Source organism: Podarcis vaucheri (genome assembly GCF_965113315.1).
Source record: "Podarcis vaucheri genome assembly, chromosome: 4".
NCBI classification, from domain to species: Eukaryota; Metazoa; Chordata; class Lepidosauria; order Squamata; family Lacertidae; genus Podarcis; species Podarcis vaucheri.
The window spans coordinates 71,551,416-71,574,225 of record NC_138762.1 but is presented as its reverse complement, the minus strand read 5'-3'; the positions used below and the strand labels follow the sequence as shown (position 1 = coordinate 71,574,225).

The 22,810-nt window shown below is 43.5% G+C and overlaps 1 protein-coding gene across 1 annotated transcript in view; it reads right to left on the bottom strand.

The window, feature by feature from the left end:
- Nucleotides 1–15,302, bottom strand: part of ANOS1 (anosmin 1) — a 99,890-nt gene extending 84,588 nt beyond the window's left edge. Inside the window, exon 1 of the mRNA XM_082220088.1 lies at nt 14,793–15,302. Coding sequence (XP_082076214.1) covers nt 14,793–15,038 — 246 coding nt within the window. The 5' untranslated portion in view covers nt 15,039–15,302. The remainder of the gene's footprint in view (nt 1–14,792) is intronic.
- Between the last annotated feature and the right edge of the window lie 7,508 nt (nt 15,303–22,810).

Here is a 22,810-nt window from a genome sequence, read left to right as displayed (position 1 = left end):
TTCCCAAATACATTAAAGGTGGAGATTCTTCCTCCCAAAATATTTAGAAACATAAACATTTCTGCCTCCCCTGATCTTATCCTCATTAGCACATTACATCTTCAACTCTTAAAACCGTGTCATCTTAAAATCTAATGCTCTTTGGTTAGCAGCAACTACCCATAAAATTATCTTAAATATACTAAAGCACACATATAAATAAATGTGAAACATAAGACTCATGCAAACGCTTGTGAATGGACAGGAACAGAAGACATAAAAGTTTAGGAGGATGTCATAAATAACATACAGTTAACAGAAGTACTTTAGCAGTCCCCGTGCCAGCTAAGAATTTATTATTTCCTTTTCCAAAACCTAGCCAGTAGTAATGTTAAACTAATATCTCATGGACTGCTTTCAATCCTTTATTCTCCCTATAAAGGAATGACAGAAGAGAACAATGATTGCAGCTGCAGATTAGTAGCAACTAGCTGCATAGTTTTACAACTCGGTGGCCTCTTTTCACTAAATCAGATGAAGCACTCCTGCTTTTGGAATATGCTGGTCACCTGGAACATTCTACCACGATAAATATCCAAATGCAGAGGCTGCTTCTTCTTGCCTTGAAAGCTGCCACACTAGAGGCTTCAAACACAATTTCAAAACACAAACAAAATATGTAGCAAAGTCATCTGCTTATAAATTGCTAAACTAAAATGCTACAGTGGGCCCACAACTGGCATTCCCTTTACATATGCGAATGCAAACTTGTGCAGGGAGAAAATACATAAATAAATGGAGAGCAGGGGAAACTTGCCATTCCTTGTTCTCCATTTACTTGTTTTTCTTCCACCTGCACACCCAGGTTTTCCTTGCTTGCCATGCTCTCGGAGGGTCCCAGGGCCCTCCTACAAACTTCCCAGAACCCAATAAGTAGGACTACACCTCTCAGGGAAGTGGTTCCAGGGGTTCCTGACTTTGCATGATTTTGCCTTTGTACATGGACCTTTGGAGTCAAACCCTTGTGTAAGTGGCGGACCTGCTAACTGTGTGCGCTCATATGCCAGATACATTTGCAGTACATGTCTATACATATTTCCTCCAACACAAGTCCCACAGTGTTCAAAATCCCAGGTAAGGATTCATAGGATTGTAGCCTCAGTCAGAGCGTAACCTCTGCACATAGTCCAATATTTGTAGCCATTTCTTTCAAATCCCAATGTTTGGGATAGGTGTGACTGCAATTATTCAGGCTTCTTTGGAATACTAAGAAGAATCAGGGAATGGGTTCTTCATAAATACCACAGGCAGGCTTCAGTTCTAACAATGTCTACTTCAAAGGAACCCTGCTGAATTCAATGGACATACTCCCAGGAAAGTGGGGTTAGGACTGCAGCCTAATGCATCAAGTGGCAAGACTTTTGCTATGGCAAAGTAGAACTCTTTCCTTTCAGAATCTGTCATTGCTGTCTTAGTATTCTTAGTATTCTTAGTATTATAAGCAATATAATAGAAGACTAGCTTTTTGTTACATTTAGAGTAAATTTCCCATTTTCTATCCCCTCTCCTTCTGAAAATATTTCTGTTCACAGTATGGGTGCATTTTAACTTTTAATGTAAAGTGCAAAAAATGAAAACTGGGAGGAGGTCATAGGAGCCAACTTCTAGGGGCCAAGGTTCCTTTAGCTTCCCCCAATAAGATATTGAGGGGGCTGCCCCACCCAAGTTGATGGGCATTGCCATTCAAATGGTGTGTATGTGCTGCGTCTTGTGGGGTGGGGCTTACCTGCTCCCCCAATATTTTATTCAAGTTGGCACCCCTAAATTAAAACAGCCTACAAAAGTTGCTTGCCTGCAAAATTATTTAGTATGTATAGCCAAAATGGGAGTAAGATTTACAAGCCAATTATCACTCATGCAATTATTTTTCTTTCTGAGGTCTCTGTGGTTTAATCAAATTTTCACCACCCATGTAAGTCTTTTTCCACTTCTTTCAAAATGAGGAATGGGACTTTCAAATGAACACCAAATGTATATCTGAGATACAGCCATGGAATATGCAAACATGTGTTGTGCCCCCACATTCCTTCTAATATCAAAGTTGGTATGTGTATCACTTTGGCTGTGAAATGGGCCACTGTCATAAAAAGTACTGGCTTCTGCAAATTCAGGGAACTCCTATCTCTTTATATAGCTATTAAGTTTTCTGCGCCTGAGTCTGTGCACTTTAGTAGTATTTAGCACAAGGATGTGAAATCTGTTGTCCTTCGGATATTACTGGACTACAATCATCCATGACCATTGGTCATGCTATCTATGGGCATTGGCGGAGGAAGAGGAGTGCGGAGGGAGCGCACTGCCCCCCGACAGCGCGATCCCAGTGGGGTGCCATCACGGCTGCCTCCCCCCCCCCGTGCTGGGCACCACACCCCTGCAGATGGCACGTCACGCCCCCAAGACACGCACCACACTCCCAGGATGCGTGCCAGCCATGCCCCCACCTGCTCCCACCCCCCCGGTGCCAGAGCATGAAGCTCTGCCACTGTCTGTGGGCTGATGCAAGTGAAATCCAACATCCTCATCCCTGACACAGCACAACAGGAAAGACTTCAGAAGTGTGGGAAGAGACAAATGTGTACATTTCCCCCCTCCTAAAATCTTTCTCCTCCCTGCCCTGCAGTGCTATAGTTTCTGTTTCAAGAACACTTCTGTTTATGCAAGAGGAATATTGTTGCAAATCCCAAATTGTATACTTTTATATGCAAACATCAGAAAGCAACTTGTGCAGGTCTCTCTCTCACTTTCAGCTAGCTCCAGCCAGACACACTCAGCTCACTCATGCACAAACTCTGGAAAGCACTGGTCTGAGACCCTAATCCTGTAAAATGAATTGCCCATTCAGGGGACCATCCACAGTCATTAAAAACATAACCCTGAGAAAACAAAGGCCCTAGCCACTCATTCACCATGATGAAGCCAGCCAAATCCACAACAGTGTTACTGCCCACAGATGCATACATGGTATATCTACAGGCCTCCGGGCAATGTGCAAGTAGTTTAAAAATTCATTCAAGTTCTTTTCCAATACCTTTCTTTTCATAACCAAGAATGACAGAAAATCTATCTGCAGGAATATGGAAGAAAATCCTTTTGAACAAGAAGCAACCTTCTTCTCATCTGTTTTGTTTCATCACAGTGCCCAAGGACAAAGATTTAAATTGCAAGATCATGAAGTATGCTTTTTGCAGGCATGTGATGATTTGATGGTATTTGACAAAATTGATCGCTGCAAATGGAAAAGGTAGAGCATCTAAATCTTGAGCTAAAGCACAAAGGTAGGTAGAGATATTTATTGCACATACAAATGATGAACAATACTGATGCATTTCATGCATTTAAGGTTATTTATTGGTGGATGAATCAAATTTAAAACACATGGTATAATTATCAGAAAGTGTCTTGGAGGAATTGATTTATATAAGAACTATTCATGCCCAATAAAATGCCAATCTAACAGTGTCCCTCCATTCTTACATTTCCTGGCAATAAAGTTATATGTGCTTGGTTGGAACCACTTCAGAATGCAAGCTTAGAACTTACAGTAAATGGCTGAATAATTCTTGAATGGTCCTTCTCCCTAGCTTCCTTGACAGATTCATCACACTGGACATACATGTACATATAGGCTTCCCTACTCCAGACATCCATGACCAACAAGAGGAAATCAGGGCAAGGAAAATTGTGACATCCCCCTCTTCCCTCCCTGTCCCTTTGCCTTGTGTGCCGTGGATTTTTAAATTGTAAGGCTGTGGGCAGGGACCTGTCTTATCCTATTTGATTGTATGCAAACCACTTTGGGAGGGACACGGGTGGTGCTGTGGTCTGAACCATAGAGCCTAGGGCTTGCCATTCGGAAGGTCGGCAGTTCGAATCCCCGTGAAGGGGTAAGCTCCCATTGTTCGGTCCCAGCACCTGCCCACCTAGCAGTTCGAAAGCACATCAAAGTGCAAGTAGATAAATAGGTACCACTCACGGTGTTTCCGTGCGCTGCTCTGGTTCACCAGAAGCAGCTTAGTCATCCTGGCCACATGACCTGGAAACTGTATGCCGGCTCCCTCGGCCAATAAAGCGAGATGAGCGCCGCAACCCCAGAGTCGTCCATGACTAGACCTAAAGTCAGGGGTCCCTTTACCTTTACCTTTAAGCCACTCTGGGAGACCTTTCTGGTGGAAGAGTAGGGTACAAATGTTCCAGATAAATAAATTACTATTTTTCAATTGTTGTTGTTGTTGTTTAGTCGTTTAGTCGTGTCCGACTCTTCGTGACCCCATGGACCAGAGCACGCCAGGCACTTCTGTCCTCCACTGCCTCCCGCAGTTTGATCAAACTCATGCTAGTGGCTTCAAGAACACCATCCAACCATCTCATTCTCTGTCGTCCCCTTCTCCTTGTGCCCTCCATCTTTCCCAACATCAGGGTCTTTTCCAGGGAGTCCTCTCTTCTCATGAGGTGGCCAAAGTATTGGAGCCTCAGCTTCACGATCTGTCCTTCCAGTGAGCACTCAGGGCTAATTTTTCAATTAGCCTGTGTATATTAGATGTAGAATTATACCGCAATGCAATCATGGCATTCAATATCATTCACCGTTCATTTAGCACCTTTTTAATGCCCTTCCAAATCCTTAAGTCAGTGGTGTCCAAACTTTTTTCAAGGAGGGCCAGATTTGATGAAGTGAAGGGCCATGAGGGCCAACCAAAGTTGTTATCCTTTTTTTTTTTAGGAAAACTGCCTTTCATTCAATACCAGAAATGTGGTGAAAGAAGAAGAAAAATAGAATTCAGATAAATGATATCATGGAAATGGCACTCTCCCTCATTTTACGAGAACTTTTAACAACTTATACAATAGGGAAAATCCTGTTCAGAAGCACTTTAAGTCTAAGAAAGTGCATACTTGCTTGTTAACTATTTACAGCAGGCATCCCCAACCTGCAGCCCTCTAGATGTTTTGGCTTACAACTCCCACGATCCCTAGCTAACAGGACCAGTGGTCAGGGATGATGGGAACTGTTGTCCAAAACATCTGGATGGCTGCAGGTTGGGGATGCCTGATTTACAGTATAAGAATATAAAGTGTTTAATTCTTCTGCATCATTTAGGGCACCAAGGATCCCAACAAAATGCAACCCATTCCCTTGCACAAGGGAGCACAATGCTAACTATTGCATTTATCATTACTACCTCAAACTACCTTGAAACACTGGCCAAGACTATCTAAAACCAAGGCTACAATTTTCAGAGTTGCAACTGCATCTTACATATAGCACATGAGCAGTGTGGCACATGCTATAGAGCTCAGAGAAGTCCTTTAGTCATGTACACATACATACTATACACATCTGCAAACATGCACACACCCTCAGTGGTAGAGAGCATGCATGTAGAAGTTCCCAGGTTAAGTCCTTGGCATCTCCATTGAAAAGGATTCAGGTAGCAGGACTGAAAAATACCCTGGGAGCCCACTGCTAGTCAGAGCAGGCACTATTAGGTTGGAAGGTCTAATTCGCTATAAGATAGCTTCATACATTCATAAAATTTCCCCCTGAAATAGTCTCCTTCTACAGCTTGACCACTCCCAATTCTTCACCCAAATTCACATAAACATGGGAGAATTTAAGTACATATTCTGATGTAGTACTGTGCAGGTCCAGATTCCACTCTGCATCCTAAAAATTTGTTTGAAGAAGTGAAGCCTTAATCACAATGCATTGTTGAAATAAATATTAGCAGGCACTTTACATGTTATTCTGATTTATGATTCATTTTGACTGATTTTATCTAGGGTGTCTCTTTTGTAAAATATATTGTACACCACTTAAAAACTACAATATTAAGGGATATATAACTTGTTGAAATAAACATAAATACATGCATACATTTTGGGATGGGGCATCAAGGTTCACTTGCAAGTGAAATTATTATCTTCTGTAAGTTTGCTTTTTCCAAGATCATTCTTGTAAAAGCTTACACAGACTCCCAATGAGCATCAACACAAAATGAAAAAAATATCACACAAATGAGATTCAAGGGAGGTATGGAATTTCCAAAAAATACTAAGAAGCAAATTCACATTAGTCAGTCAGGGATTCCCTGATGTCTGTCCTAAACAAACAAGTTTATATATCCAAGGTTTCATCTTAGAAATCTATTTTGGATTATCTCCAGAACCTTGAAATCCACCTACACAACTAAACTCTATATGGAAACATCTGCATGCCTAGCACTTAATCAACATAACACACAATGTAATTTATTAGGTAGCATTCTTCTGCCTATGTCTATCCATCTGCACTTTGCCACTCTCAAAAAGTCTGGTTTTCCTCTAATGGACTAAAGAACACAGGAATAGGAACTGGATCACACCTGTGCATATGGGCTAAGAATACTGTCTTTCCTATTTTATCACATTATAAGCAATGCTCTGCAGACTACATGGCTCTAGAGATTCCTATAAAAGCCTAATACACTGAAATCTGAAGGTTCTCCAGAGGCATCTCTTCTAGACAGACACACAGACTTTTCAATTTGTCTAAAACAGGGGTGGAGAACCTATGGCCCTCCAGCTGTTGCTGAGCTGTTGTTGGGCTCCAATTACTATCAGCCTCAGCCAACATAGCCAATGGTAAGGGATGGTGCGATTTATAGTTTAGCAACATCCAGAAGGCCACAGGCTGCCCATCCCTGATCTAGAACACGTGGGTAAATTGTAGTAATTTTTCCATGTAGCGAACTAATTTTTTCTAGAATTGTAGGGTTGGAAGGGACCACAAGGGTCATCTAGTCCAACCCCTGCAATGCAGGGATCTTTTGCCCAATGTGTGGCTCAAAGCTATGGCTCTGAGATTAAGAGTCTGATTCTCTACCAACAGAACTATGCATGACACTGGCTAAGTTACATATGGATACCACAAAGCATATCACAGTTACACAGTTACAGAGATCTATACATGGCAGGAAGTGAAATAGTTTCATTCTTGCCAGAGTGACTACATTTACAAAAGCAACAAAAACACTAAGCATGAAATGCAAGTATGTTGCTTGTCCATTTTCCTTTTCATTGCTTCCCTTCAAGGCTTTTTTTTTTTTTTTACTGTCTTGGGCCTGGAGAGATTACACAGGATTACACAGGAAAACATTAACGAATTGTTAAAAGTTAAGAAACACACCCACACACCTCTCCTTTATTTCATTTATTAAGATATTTCTATAATATTTTCCCCAAAAGCTAAAAGTGCTGTAGAACAGCAGCAGCAGCAACACCACCACCACAAAGACACAACATCCAACCACAAATTCAGAAAGTTCTGTTGTGCTAAAGTACCATGTGTCTTTAAGCTTCTCTACAGTTAGTGCAGTTTTCATGCATGACAGAGAACCAGGCAGCTCAATCCAAATTAGAATTTCATTGCCATGCTCCCAAGATTATAGCAATTTATGAAGTGTATGACACAAAAATGATATATGGAGTGATGAGACACAAGAAACACTACAATATGGTTCACAGCCAAGCAGGGATTAAGAGGTTTTATCCAGAGGTCGGCAACCATGAGGGTCGCTTAACTGGCCCATGAGCCACCCCCAAATTGAGCTGCCTGCTTGGTGAGTCCCCGCACGCTGTGCTAAACTGGCACAGTGCGGCATGGGACTCTCTTCCGTGGCTCCGGAAATTGCGTCTGCCCATGCCCAGGCACCGGAAATCGCATTTGCGCAGCCGTGATTTCCAGCGTCTGGGCATGCGCAGAAGCAATTTCCGATGCAGTGGACATGTGCAGATGCGATTTCCAGCATCACGCTGCACTAGTCCAGCCCATGGAGGATCTCCTCGGGAGTGATCCAGCCCATGCCCAGTAAGCCTTGCTGACCCCTGGTTTTATCTCACCCCTTAAAGAAGAGTACAAGCCATTCACATCTTAGAAGAGACTCAATTTCAACAACTATGGCTGAAAACTATGGCTATGGCTGTGTTCTTAATAGCCTTGTATTTGTCATGTAGATATACAGTGGTACCTCGGGTTAAGTACTTAATTCGTTCCAGAGGTCCATACTTAACCTGAAACTGTTCTTAACCTGAAGCACCACTTTAGCTAATGGGGCCTCCTGCTGCCGCCGCGCCGCCAGAGCACAATTTCTGTTCTCATCCTGAAGCAAAGTTCTTAACCTGAAGCACTATTTCTGGCTTAGCGGAGTCTGTAACCTGAAGCGTATGTAACCTGAAGCGTATGTAACCTGAGGTACCACTGTATCTCAAATCCTGATCTTTCTCCAAGGAGCTCAAAGTGGCACACATGGAGATTATTATCCCACTTTAGCCTCAGAACAACTTTCTTCCACAGGTTGGGCCTCAGATTTCCTAGTGAGCTTCAGGACTGAGAGGGGAAATTACCCAATTCTCCTTGGCCCGATGCCAACTACCTAACTGAATGTGAACAACAACTGGACCATGCAAGGTGAACAGAAGTTTTCTCTGCACAATGTGGATGTCTAATACAATAGAACACGACCTATTTCCATCTTCACGCGACAAAGATTTAGCTATGTTTTCTCCCAACTGTAATCTGCCATACTCTGCCCTGCAGCGCCACACATCTATTGCTATTCACAAGTGCACAGGGGTATTTTACTACTTGAGTTGAACTATTCTTTTTTTACCAATTACAAAACACACAAACAGTTCAATCCCATTCCTCCGGAGCATTTTATGTAGAGAAAAAGTGTGTATGTATGGAACTATTTTTTTAAAAAAAAAACAGCTCTGACAAAACTCCAAAGCTTGTATACTATTCCCTACAGATTGTGGCCCAGTAAAAAGCATCATTTAACCTACTTTACTTCCTTTGAGACCAGCTTAGTAACTGCCATCAAAGCAATGTCTCCATACAGTAAATCAAAGACTGGTGCAGATGAATCAGAGATCTCTTAGGACGAAACATGCAAGTCTTGTATTTCTTGCTATAAGACAATTGGTCATGCTCTTCAAGCTATAGCAGTTTTTGCTTCTTTTAAAGTCTGAAGACAGGTAGTGGATTATTGCACTGCAGCATCATTTACACTTTAAATGTCCTTCTGAAATGGCTATGGTAAAGTAACAGTGCAAAGCTACCTTTGTTTGCATGACAGAACAATGCTGTACACACCTGCTTGACCAGGATATCACCTGTATATCACAAGTACCGTAGTAAGGACAATGTTATGTTTGCCATATACCTCTTCACTTCCTCTCTTTTCTCAATTAAAAGAGAACAGAAAGTTTAACCTTTATTAACAAGATCACTTCACCTTTTGTATATTACCACTGCTTCAAGTTTTAGAAGTATTTAATCCCCTATAATTTAGATGGATTGATTTTTTTTCTTTCACAGGTTAGGATTAAAGCCACTGATTTGCAATTGATTTGCATGGGGGGGAGAGACCAACCAGTTATTAAGTCCTAACTGAGTAATTTGCAGCTTATTTCACCCCAGCTAATTAAAATGTAATCACTATTGTTTGGCAATGTGCATTCTGTCAGCAGTTTTTACTTCAGAAAGAAATCATGCCAAGAAAGCACGCACATAAAAAGGCCTTTCACTAAGAACTGGCTGGTGTAAATTGCTTCCTTTAGCCAGTGAAACTGTAAAACAAAAAGAGTTACAACCAACTGACAACAGTAAAAAAAAGGGGGGGTTAACTAATCCCCTTTCAGGATAATTAACTGGGTTTAACACTTTCCAGCTTTTGATATATCTCTTGAAGAAAAGACATGTTCATAGAAGGCAGTTTTTGGTTTGAATTTTTATCTAGTGTATCTTTATCTAATCAATACTTAACTATACTAATCATGAATGCAGATGGGTTACAGTATGGGGGGTGGGGTGCGTGCATGCTCTATACACCCTGCATTTTTGAAACAACAGAGTGCACTTCTGATTCTTCTTCTTTCTGGTTCACCTGGGTGAAGATTAATACATTGAGTACAAAAGTAGGCATTTTCATAGACAGGTGAAATGTTCTTGCCCTACCACAGATTGTTCCTTGAATGTGAAGTCCAAGAGCTCCATAGGATAAAAAGGATGACAATCAAGCTCTATCTCTTTACTTTTTCATCACCTAGTCTGGATTTGATTTTGTTTGTCTTGCTTTGCTGTGCTTTGGAATCATCATACATACATTGTGCATTCAAATGAAGAGCTTGTCTAAAAAGTGAATGTGTTAGTTTTCACTTGCAAATGGGATGCTGGGAAATTATTATAATTCATTCAGTTCATGGTTGAGATCTTATTCTTTACTTGGTTGTTGAGACCTAGAAACAGAATAAGTGAAAACATGAAAGTGAATGAAAACTAAGAGTAATAGAAGTAGACCCATTGATTTCATTACATCTCCTCTGAGTAGGACTAACATTGGGTATCTCTCCCATGAATGCAAAAAGGGGGAAAAATGCAAAAGTAGATGAATAGCACCTTTCATGACCATTCTTTAGTAAGAACCATAAGGTCTTGTAGCATTTTATAGCCTAAAAAAACTCACTATGGCATAAACTTGAATGGACCAAAGTCTACTTCAACCTTTAAAAGTGTGCTACAGAGAGCACCATACAAACAGGTGCAGTCAATCCTATACAGTATACATTTGCTTAGTACGATCTCTCATTGAGTCAGCAGGATTTTGTCACAGGTAGTAGGTGAGAGTACTCTCATGCCATATCTTTGCTGACTAGTCTGTATTGTAATTCTTGCCTACTTCATGGAATATAAGTAATCATATACACATTGTGCTGTGCATTATGCATGTATTTAATGAGTGCTTAGCTCATCGAGAAATACCCTACAAATGTTGATGTTCCCCACCACCAGTTAGCAAGGCTCAATTATATACAATAGCTTTCCTCCAAACCCTTCAAAATGAGCACAGGAACTTACCTCTGCCCACTCCAATTATTACACTCTCCTCCCCACAAAGTGGATACCAGCACATGTGAACAGAGAAAGTATTTAAAGTGGGTTTATTTAAAAACCAAGCAACCGTGATGTATCAAGAGTCTTTTAATTTATCAGACTTCCTGAGTCACTGTGTCAGCAATATGTGCTGAATTTTAAAATGAAGAACTTATGGATATGATAAATATGTCCATATTGGAGTTACCAGTAGCCAGCTTGCTCTTATCTTTGAAATAAAATCTACTCGAATTAATGAAAGTAGAACTCCGTGGCACAAGATATGCTATGTTCTGTTGTAGAATCTGGAGAGGCCACATCTGTATAAATGTAACAGCAGGTGCCCTCTACAACTAGACTACAACTCTGTACCCTGTAACACACCTACATCCTATTTATTTCAGCAAGGCTTAAGCACACTTAACTGGACATAGGATTGTAGCCTTAGGGGACATACTGCAACCCTCCCACCCGGCAGCTTCCCACGCTGTTGATTGAATGCTTTGCAATAAGCAAGAGATGCACACAAATAGCCTCCTTGTTAAACAAGGTGCCCTTTATCCCTGCCTTGGTTATCCCAGAACTACTCATGCAAGCTGCACTGGCAGAACAGATACCTGGATGATTCTGTTCCATGGTGTGAATTGCCAGGAAGTAAAGAACATTAATAGATTCATGCATACCCATACAAGAAGCAAGGTTCAAAGGTCCAAGGAATATAATTATGAGACACAGATGTGCATTTAGATAGCAAGCTTTGGACTGGGGAAAAAATACAATTAGGCCACAGTCCTATATTCTATTACATAAGAGGAAGCCTCATTGGGCAAAATGAGACTTACTTCTGAGTAGGTGCCAAGATAAAGGCTTATGCTGTTAGCCTCACATGATCACAGAGGTTGTGCTCATCTGGATTTTTTTTAAAAGATATTTATTACGGTTTCAACATATCACAAAATATGCAAAAAAAGAAAAAAGAAATAAAGAGAAAAAATAGAAAATGAAAATACAAGATAAAAACAATTAAAAAAACAGATTAGTCTTTCCATGTCTTATCTTTCATTGGCTTGTTTCCCCGACCTCCTCACACCTCCCTTTTTGTATTCCAGTTCAAATTAGTTAATTCAGCAAATCCTTTCCCTCTTTGATTTTATCTTAATCTCTTATCTTAAAATATAATAACTTTAAATTTTCACCTGTTAACAATCCATTTTTACATATTCCTTTTAACATTGCTGCTAAAAACCACTTAACTTGAATCCAACATCATTCTAACATTCATTAATTTTGCAGTATTTCTGTAAATAGTCTTTTAATTTCTTCCAATCTTCTTCCACCGACTCTTATCCCTGGTCTCGGATTCTGCCAGTCATTTCCGCCAGTTCCATATAGTCCATCACCTTCATCTGCCATTCTTCCAGAGTGGGTAAATCTTGTGTCTTCCAATACTTTGTAATAAGTATTCTTGCTGCTGTTGTAGCATACATAAAGAAAGTTCTATCCTTCTTTAGCACCAATTGGCCAACCATGCCCAGGAGAAAGGCCTCTGGTTTCTTCAGAAATGTAAATTTAAATACCCTTTTCATTTCATTATAAATCATCTCCCAGAAAGCCTTAATCCTTGGGCATGTCCACCAAAGGTGAAATAATGTACCTTCAGTTTCTTTACATTTCCAACATTTATTATCGGGCAAATGATAGATTTTTGCAAGCTTGACTGGTGTCATGTACCACCTGTAAATCATTTTCATAATATTCTCTCTGTGTTCATCTGGATTTTTAGAGTAACTCTAGTTTAAGCATAGAAAGTGATGACAGGAAAAGCCTGGATTAATTTTTTTCTATTAATTAAAAAAAGCCTGATCAGAAGGCTACAAGAATAACCCCCTCACTCAGGAAATCAGTACCTATTCTGTACAAGGTGTTTGTAATTCTATGCAATAAAACCATGGTTGCATGTAACATCCATATTCTAAGAGGCAGCATAGAGGGATGTTTTGCTGCATCTTTTTTCTTCTGGTCTGACAATGGACATTTATATAAATGGATTTCTGAAACAATGAAAATCAAGAAAACCTTTGCAGAAGGAAAAACTATTCCCCAACACACATGAATTCTGAATACAAAGTAGCTTATGGTCCCATCATCTTACCACTTCATACTTTCAGAATATCAACCTAAAACACAGTACCATCAAATCTGCCTACTTTTTAAAGGAGTGCATTAATAAGAAACAAGATACTATATGCTGCAAAAATGCTTAGGGTGGGTAACAGAAAACACAGTTATTGATTATCACATCACCACCACCCATTCAGTTGCTTTTGGATTCAAAAGCACTGGTGGAAAATTGAGCCATTATCGTCTCCTGCTTCTTTTTCCAGGCAAAATCAAAACACGATCTGCACGTGAGTGATCAGGGAAAATTGCTCCAGCACATTGCCTTTGGCAGGAAGCACAGAAGCTACGTTACACACTCTGTGCTATCAAAATAACTGCCAGAGAAAGAAATGCAAAGTAAATGGGACACCTGCAGAGATCCACATAAGAAATTAACTTCTTCCCTCCCTGCCTTCAGGGGTCACCTTTTTTCAAAGTGCCCTGTTTTCTGAACTTTTACAGCCCAACCCTACGCAGCGTTAGGCAGGCTGGAACATCTAAAGCCCGTGATTTTAGTAGAGTCAGGCAGCCTGAATTCTGAAAAGAATCAAGCAGCTTGTGTGCTAAGCTGTTCTTGGCCAATCAACTAGCAAACTGGTTGCGAGCCTTATTGCAAAGACACAACTGTAGAATGCAGGGCTGCATTCAACCACAGCGAAATGTAAGAACAACTTCAGCATCTACCAGGACTCTCTCATTCACACATGCAGACACTTGCAGGCTTGTACTGAAAGGGACCAGTAAGAATGAACTGAATGTTTTACTGGGCAAGGGAGGGGTTCCCCTGTGTACCTTCTTCTACCTTTTCAGCAATTTCAGGAGGCAAGCAATATAGACATGCCATAACGCTTTCCAGTAAGAAAGAAGCTGACTGGAAATCACAAACTTTTATCATGGGTTGGTGAATCCAGAATAACCACCTCTCTCTAGTTACTCGCACTCACTAGAAAGAATAGAGACCTCTTTGCCACTCGGATAAAATAATAATTACTGTACTAACGTAGATGGGAAATATGTCCCACACGTGAACAGGCATCGCGGAAAGGAAAGGGGACGTCAGCCCTTATTTATTTGTTTTTAAAATTGTGTGTGTTGCTAGTAGGGTTGCGAGTGACTGTTTAGGAGTAAATAATCTGCTTTCAGAGGTTCGGCGATCGCCCTGTCAGACCAGGCACCCCTGTCGCCCCACTTCAAGATCTGCGTGGCTTGATCCGGAGTAAGTGACCACCTTCTGCTCAGTGCAAACACGAATCCACTTCTCCCTTAGAATCACAGAGACGTGTGTGTGTGTGTGACCCTTGGGTTTGTGTAAATCGGGGGGCAACTGCCGCTCTCCGCTCACTACGCTTAACGCCTCCCGAGCCCCCCCCCCAGCTTTACGCGTGTCTCCCGGGGAGCAAATCCCGCCGCCTTCCACGGGACTCGCGCAAAACGCGAAGGAGGCTCCTCAGCCTTGCGCGCAGGTGCCGCCCGCGACCCCTCACGTCCCCTCGTCCCCTTCCTCCCGCTCCCTCTCTCCCGGCTGAAGCCGCCCAGCCTGGCGCTTCCTTCCCACGGAGAGGAGCGCGCGAGTTGGAGCAAGCCAGGTGCGAGCGAAGTGCTGAGGGAGAGAGGCTTCGCCCTGCCCTCCCGCCCGGGAAGCTTCTCGCTCCCCCCCCCCCCCCGCCGCCGCCGCCCGTACCTGGAAATGCTTGAAGAAGGCGGAGATGCGCGTGATCTGCAGGCTGAGGCACCTGGAGGTGCACCTCGCTCCGTAGACGCTGGCCGCCGAGAAGGAGTCGTCCTGCCTGCGAGCCGCCTCTCCTGCGGCGGCAGCAGCAGCAGCGCCGCCTCCGCCGCCGGCCGCCACGCCGGGCAAGCAGCCCCAGGCAGAAGCCGTAATCCAGAGGAGAAGGGTCAAAGGCACGCCGGGCTCCTGAAACCCCATGGCTTTGTGTATAACGCGCGCCGGCCAGAAGGAAGCGCGGGAGGAGGAGCAGCAGCGAAGCCCCGACAGCAGCCGCCTTCAGGACGCTGGGCGCGCGCCACTGAGGCGAAAGGAGGCGAGACGAGGCAGCCTCGGCGCGGGGAGCAAACTCGGCGAGGAGGGGGGGGGCGAGAGAAAAAGTTCAACCCTCCAACTCTCTTCAACCCCCCGCCAGTCTCCGCCGAGCTCGCCGCCCTCCCCTCACTCCCAGGAGGGGGTGGGGAGAGGGGTGACAGAAGGCGGCGCGATTGGCTGCGGGAGGCCTGAGTGGCAAGCGCGGCGGGAGGGGGCGGGGTGTCTGACCGCAGGCAGGTCGCGCGAGCGGCGGTGCTGCTGAAGCGAGGGGATGGGTTGGGGAGGGGGGGGGCTTGGCGTTGTTGAAAAGGCGGGAGGCTTCGGGTGAAGAACTTTCTGCCGTGCTGCACACGGCGTGGGCTGAAGCGTTGCGAAGCTCCCGCGAAGACGGGCGCCCCTCTCCAGCCAGGCGGGCGGGAATCGTGCATCTGCCGCGCGCAAAACACCTGACGGAGCACCTTCGCCAAGTGCAGCGCGCGGGCAAAGGGGCAAAGGCTCGAAGGGATGAGGGTCACCTTCAAAGGTAGCCCCACGTAGAGCTCATTGCAGTAGTCCAAGCGGGAGATAACCAGAGCATGCACCACTCTGGCGAGACAATCCGCAGGCAGGTAGGGTCTCAGCCTGCGTACCAGGTGGAGCTGGTAGACAGCTGCCCTGGATACAGTATTGACCTGGGCCTCCATGGACAGCTGTGAGTCCAAAATGACTCCCAGGCTGCACACCTGGTCCTTCAGGGGCACAGTTACCCTATTCAGGACCAGGGAGTCCTCCACACCAGCCCGTCCCCTGTCCCCCAAAAACAGTACTTCTGTCTTGTCAGGTTTCAACCTCAATCCATTAGCCGCCATCCATCCTCCAACCGCCTCCAGGCACTCACACAGGACCTTCACCGCCTTCACTGGTTCTGATTTAAAGGAGAGGTAGAGCTGGGTGTCATCTGCATACTGATGAACACCCAGTCCAAACCCCCTGATGATCTCTCCCAGCGGCTTCATATAGATATTAAAAAGCATGGGGGAGAGGACGGAACCCTGAGGCACCCCACAAGTGAGAGCCCAGGGGTCTGAACACTCATCCCCCCCCCAACACTTTCTGAACACGGCCCAGGAGGAAGGAGCGAAACCACTGTATAACAGTGCCCCCAGCTCCCAGCCCCTCTAGACGGTCCAGAAGGATGTTATGGTCGATTGTATCAAAGGTCGCTGAGAGGTCCAGCAGAACCAGGAAACAACTCTCACCTTTGTCCCTAGCTCGCCGGAGATCATCAACCAGCGCGACCAAGGCTGTTTCAGTTCCACGGTGAGGCCTGAATCCCGATTGGAAGGGATCCAAATGGTCCGCATCCTCCAGGCGTGCCTGGAGTTGTTCAGCAACCACGCGCTCAATCACCTTGCCCAAGAATGGAAGATTTGAGACTGGGCAATAGTTGGCCATATTGGCCGGGTCTAAAGATGTTTTTTTAAGAAGCGGTTTAATGACCGCCTCTTTCAGCGGATCTGGGAATGTTCCCTCACAGAGGGAAGCATTCACCACCCCGCAGAGCCCATCGCCCAGCCCTTCCCGGCTTGCTTTTATTAGCCAGGATGGGCAAGGATCAAGGAGACAGGTGGTTGGTTTCACTCGTCCAAGCAGCCTGTCCACATCCTCGGGGGTAACGGATTGAAATTGATTCCATGCAACTTGACCAGACAGGGCTCTAGCACTCTCCCGCCCCAGCCCTGCTCCCACGGTGGTGTCTAGCTCCTTCCGAATATGAGTGATTTTATCTGCAAAAAACTTTGCAAAATCATCCCACAAGGTCTGAGGGACAGTGGACCGGCCCCCGGCTGAAAAGGTTTGCTGACCCCTGCTCTAAACAAGCAGCCTGAGGCATCCACCGCCTCCTACCTAATGGTAGGGCTGGTATTGTCGGGGGCAGGGGTGCCATCTTGAATAAAATATAGGGGGGCAGGTAAGCCCCATCAATCACATAACATGGCACACACACACCATTTGAATGGTAATACCCAGTAACTTTGGGGTGGTCTGGCCCCCTCAAATATTTTATGGGGGGGCAAAGGGACCTCAGTCCCTAGGAGTTGCCTCCTATGGTCTGGGGCAGAGGACTAATCAGAGAGAGGGACAACTGCCCCACATCAGGACAATGTCCACTGTACCCAGACACAGACTTTAAGGCTACGCCTTAAGAGGACACCTTTAAGTTAGGTGCTGACTTTAAAAGCACCAGTCTTAATGCTGGCACAAACTCTTTTCAGTACGTAATCTTGCCTCTTTCCTCAAATGTAACATTCTGGCACTGAAGGAATTTCCAAACCTGACAATGGAAAAACAGGAGTTATTGAAACTGAAACTGCGGCCTAAGGCAAAGTTCAGATACAGCCACTTAGGTAATATATTTATAAATGTTCACAAATTCTTAGAAAAGACAGTTATGGAAGCAGAATATTTAGAGTTGTGGTGTTACCTCTTTACTTAAAACTGTTTTACTCTTTAAACAGAGTAAGTAAGAGCAGACAAATATGTTCTCCTATAAAATTAGCTGGTGTGCATATAAACACTGCACAAGCACACTAAGCCTAGTGACATAAGAACAGACATTTTTCAATTCTTGTAGGTCCTGTTGCATTTTCTTCGTTCAAATTTCATATTTCTTTGGTTGCCAGAATATTTCATGGGTTGTTGTTTTTTAACTAAACATATCATTTTGCCTTAGAAATTCAGCAAAGGGGCAATTGCTTTTTTTCCTTTTGAACTACCATCAAAACAGAAAAGAGGACATATGTATCACTTGGGGCAATGCTGCAACAAGAGGGCAGCTCTGACATCCAAGATCAAAGATGAACATAAATTTGCATCTTGGCAATATCACTAGGAGATTGGAAGAAACCTTGGCAAGAACGTTCTGTTTATGCAGCACCATGCTAAAGGTCTTTCCAGCTCCGAAGGTTCCTGGAATTTTTGCATGGTTCTGCACTGAGTCTTGCCAGTGGCTTTGCCTGGAATTTGGCAGTGATTTCATGTTGTGGCAACAGCAGAAACTTCAGCCCTTCTTGCACCTCCAGCTACCATAGCTTGGCACAACTGAACTACAAACCTTACTTTTCCTAAGGCTGTAAAAAAAAAAGTGTCAAGAGATAATAGCTTGGCAACCTAATCTTTAACATATTTATTTGGAACTAAGCCTTTCTGTTTAAAGTGAGACTTGTTTCCAAATAGCTGTGCTTATTCCAATTTCATGCTGAATGCAGCAGGTGAAGCTTGTAGAAAACCTCAGTGCGTTGTTTAAACATGAAGTTTTGAAATCATTAAGTCCAGTACCCTTAGGTAAAAACTGCAACATTTTAAAATGCCAAACATCTTGAGCTGTTAAAAGTTTGCTGAAGTTATGGGTATGAACTACTTTCTTTTTTTATTTTTAGCTATTATAACTGGCATTCACACGACCTCAAACTCTGTAAATTGAAAGTACTGTAGTAGAGATACTTCTCAGCCTAGTGCTGGAACCCTAATCTAGTAACAGAGCAATTCTATAAGATCCATTGAGTTCAATGAGGCTTGGGTAACTGGGTGTAGGATTGCAGCCTAAAGCTACCTGGAAGTTAGTGTGTTTGCTTATCCAGCTTATAACACTCTTTCAAGTGCAGAAGGGAATAAGGGATGTGCAAGACGAGACCAGGCAATTGGCAGGCAGTATGAAGCCTCTGGATTGGCAAGGCCTGGCATAAACAGGAGAAGCCTGGCCATCTGCCCTTGCTTGTTCAAGTAACCTCTCTCAGCTGCACTTCAGTCATCAGCAGGAATCCAGAGACTGGATGTGTCTAAGGCTGTTGCTAGCTAGAGACCAGGCTGGCCCTGACATGTACATGCTGGGCTATATGTATTATGAAAATATGCCTTGGTGTGAGCATACATTTCTAACTGTAGCATGTACAGTGGTACCTCAGGTTAAGTACTTAATTCGTTCCAGAGGTCCTTTTTTAACCTGAAACTGTTCTTAACCTGAAGCACTACTTTAGCTAATGGGGCCTCCTGCTGCCGCCGTGCTGCAGCTGCACCATTTTTGTTCTCATCCTGAAGCAAAGTTCTTAACCCGGGGTACAATTTCTGGGTTAGCGTGGTCTGTAACCTGAAGCGTATGTAACCTGAAGCATACGTAACCTGAAGCGTATGTAACCCGAGGTACCACTGTAGATTGAATCCTCAAAGTATTACGCATTATATATTAGTATTATTAGTCTTCCCCCCCCCCCCCGAAAAAAAGGAACTCAAAGCAACTTCCAAAAACAAATATAAAAACCAGCGTTTGAAAAGGTAGGGATGCAAGTAAACTGAATAGAACAAGAGTGAGTACTTCCATATGAGACTTGAAGCAATATCCAAGACCTCCCCATCACTCCCCAATTCGTTTTGTAAATCCTAACATTTCCATTTCTCAACTCCTCTCAAGACATAGCTGTTGGACTAAATGATCCTCATTGTCCCCTCCAACTCTACAATTCCATGAAAGCCTTAATTCTTGGAGTCACACAGTCTTCAAACTTCTGATATACCGTATTTTTCGCTCTATAACACGCACCAGACCATAACACACACATAGTTTTTAGAGGAGGAAAACAAGAAAAAAAATATTCTAAACGAAATAGTGGATATATGATTTTTGTGGTTCATGCTGTGGCCACAGACATGTGATCTGACAGTGAGTTTGGAGAAGCCCAATGCAAAAATCCTGAGGATCCATGTGGATCCATGTTTGTAACCACGGAGGAGGGAGGGAAGGGGAACCATGGATCCTCTGCTCATGACTGCAGCAGATCCCCACCACCACCCGCAGGCATTCGCTCCATAACACGCACAGACATTTCCCCTTACTTTCTAGGAGGAAAAAAGTGAGTGTTATGGTGCAAAAATACGGTAATTTTCTCTGTCTGTCTCTCTCTCTCTCTCTCTCTCTCTCACACACACACACACACACACACACACACACACCAGGGTGGATATACAGCTAGACAGCCTATATACGGCTACTGAGCACCCCATGACTTATTGTTAATAACCCAGAAACACAACTACCAGCTAAGTTCTCAGTCCATACCACTCAAGCATCAGCCCATCTTCCCCTCTTAAATGAAAGCCTGTAGAAAAGCACAGCTTTCCACCCACCATATTCATCATGAAGTTGCTACAGTAAGTGCCACACTTTTTAACAACAATAAAAAGAGGTGCCGGTATTGTGTGCCCCCTGAAAAAAAGCCCTGAAGAGAACTATATCACAGGTGGAGCAAGAATCCAATCAAGCTCCAGGTTCCAAATTAATTAAGTTTTATTAATTAAATAAGAATATTAAGGGAAACATAAGAAAGGCAGCTTATTGGCCTGCCAAAATATAATTAAATATAATAAAACAGCTTACTGTTCTGCCAAAACCTAAAATAAGCAGTCTTCTGTAGCAAGCATGCACCTAGAAAGTCAGGGTCACTTTGCTGTTCCCAGCAGCCTCTTACAATAGTTGGGAAGCATAAAAGCATAAAAGGAAATTTCAGTATTGTCTGCTATCTTAATCAGAAAGCTCTTGAGTGGCAGCCAAAGGGCAATTGACTGGGGTGTGAGCCTGCGTGTAGACATGTAAACCAAGATGATCAAGGGTATGGCAACCAAGCCTTATGAGGAACAGTTGAGGGAGTTCAGCCTGGAAAAGAGGAAACAGAGAGGAGATATACCAGTAACAGCCATCTTCAAATATCTTAAGGGCTGTCACATGAAGATGGAGCAAGCTTGTTTTCTCTTGCTCTGGAGCGTAGGACCTGAACCAATGGCTTCAAGTCACAAGAAAGGAGATTCCAACTTAACATCAGGAAGAGCTGATTCCTTGAATGCTTTTAAGCAGAGGTTTAGTTGAGATTCCTGCATTGCACAGGGTGACCCTCAGAGTCCCTTCCATCTCTACTATGATTCTATATCTGAAGAAAGGAAGGTGTTATTGGAGGATATTGGAGTCTTAAAAGTGACAGGCTTTCTGAGTTCAAATTTCCATCACAATGTCCTTATACTCACACTGTTTATAATATACGTTTGACTGACTTTAGCCTTCCTCAGGCATTACTTTCATGTAAAGTGTAAGGGGGCTGCGGAAGTGCATATTTAGCAATACTTCCCAAAGTCATACGCCTTGCCATTCTCACCCAATGGGCATACACCTCTCCTGTAGCAGTGGAGCTGCTCCAGACAATTTAGAAGCCTGGGAGATGAGGGTTCCTAAACCATGCCATCAGTCTCCATGCGTAGAACTGGGCCCCAACATGGCATGGGCAGAAGGAACCATGAGACTTTGGGGGGGTCTGACAATAAGCATAGTCCCACTGCCCCCATTTTACCACCCTTGCCTCTTCATGGAAGGAACACCTGAAGAGTGCATATGCTACATCAGTATGTTCCTTTTCAATAGAGATGCATGTTATTAAGAGAAACAAAAAGAAATAAATGATACAAAGTGTTGCAAAGTGTATCACTTCTACCTAACATACTCTGTTTATATTTAACTGATCTGTCCCTATTAGACTCATTTTTATAATATATTAGCAGGGGACTCCATTGCCAACCTCCATTAGATGTACTTAAGATTAAAGGTACTTAAGAGGTAAATGCCAGGGAATTGAAAGAATTTAACTTGTATTAAATATGCAGCTAAGCACACATTCCATTCCATGAAGATAAGCATGACACAATAAATTTGCAGCCCAATCCTATGTAACTTTACTCAGAAATAAGTCCCACAGTGGCTACCCTCTTATGTCAATTTACCTAAGAGTAAATCCCATTGAACAAATATGCATTCCATCAATTCACTAGTGGGACATATCTCCAAGTAAAAGTGCGCGGGATTGGGCTTCAGAGTGCTCAAATCACTAGCGTTAACAGATATTCAAGTAATCAATATAAACCCAGGGGCGAAACTAGACTTTATTTCACCCAGGTCAAAGACCCAGTTTGGCACACCCGCACACCCACATGCATTTACGTAAACACACACACACACACACACACACAGGCTCAGAGCCTCAATGGCACCCCTCTGGAGACTTCACCTGGGGCAAAACACCTGGCTACCCACCCCCCAGTTATGACTCTGATAAACCATGTTTGGTTCTGGGTTCTAAAGTGGCCTCTGCCCTGTTCAGTATGCACACAGAGGTTTTCTGCTCCCACCTCCAATTCACAAAGGTGTGTATATGAATTTCATCTATAGGCCACTTGGGGAATGAAACAATTCTATTCCATTCTGTAGTGTGTGTGTGTGTGTTCAAGGGTTTGTATATTGGCTTTTTAAGCCTCTGTACTTGTATGCTGAGAGAAAAGTGTTTTATTGGTTGAATCAGTAGAATACTGGTTAGCTGGTCACGCTTATGCTTTAAGTATTGTGTCCATGTTTTTGCTTTCAGTTAAGATCTAAAACCACCCCATATATACCTAACCTGTGAGTCACATTCACCGCTGCACTTTTGAATTTGGTAGGACTTCTGAATAAACGTGCTTAGGATTGTGCCATAAATTATATCCACCTTTGTGTGATACTTGGTTTGCTACTGTGGTTTTATATGCAGGGCACACCAATACATCTCCACTCAAAAGTAAATCCCAGTAATTTCAGTGGGACCTATTGC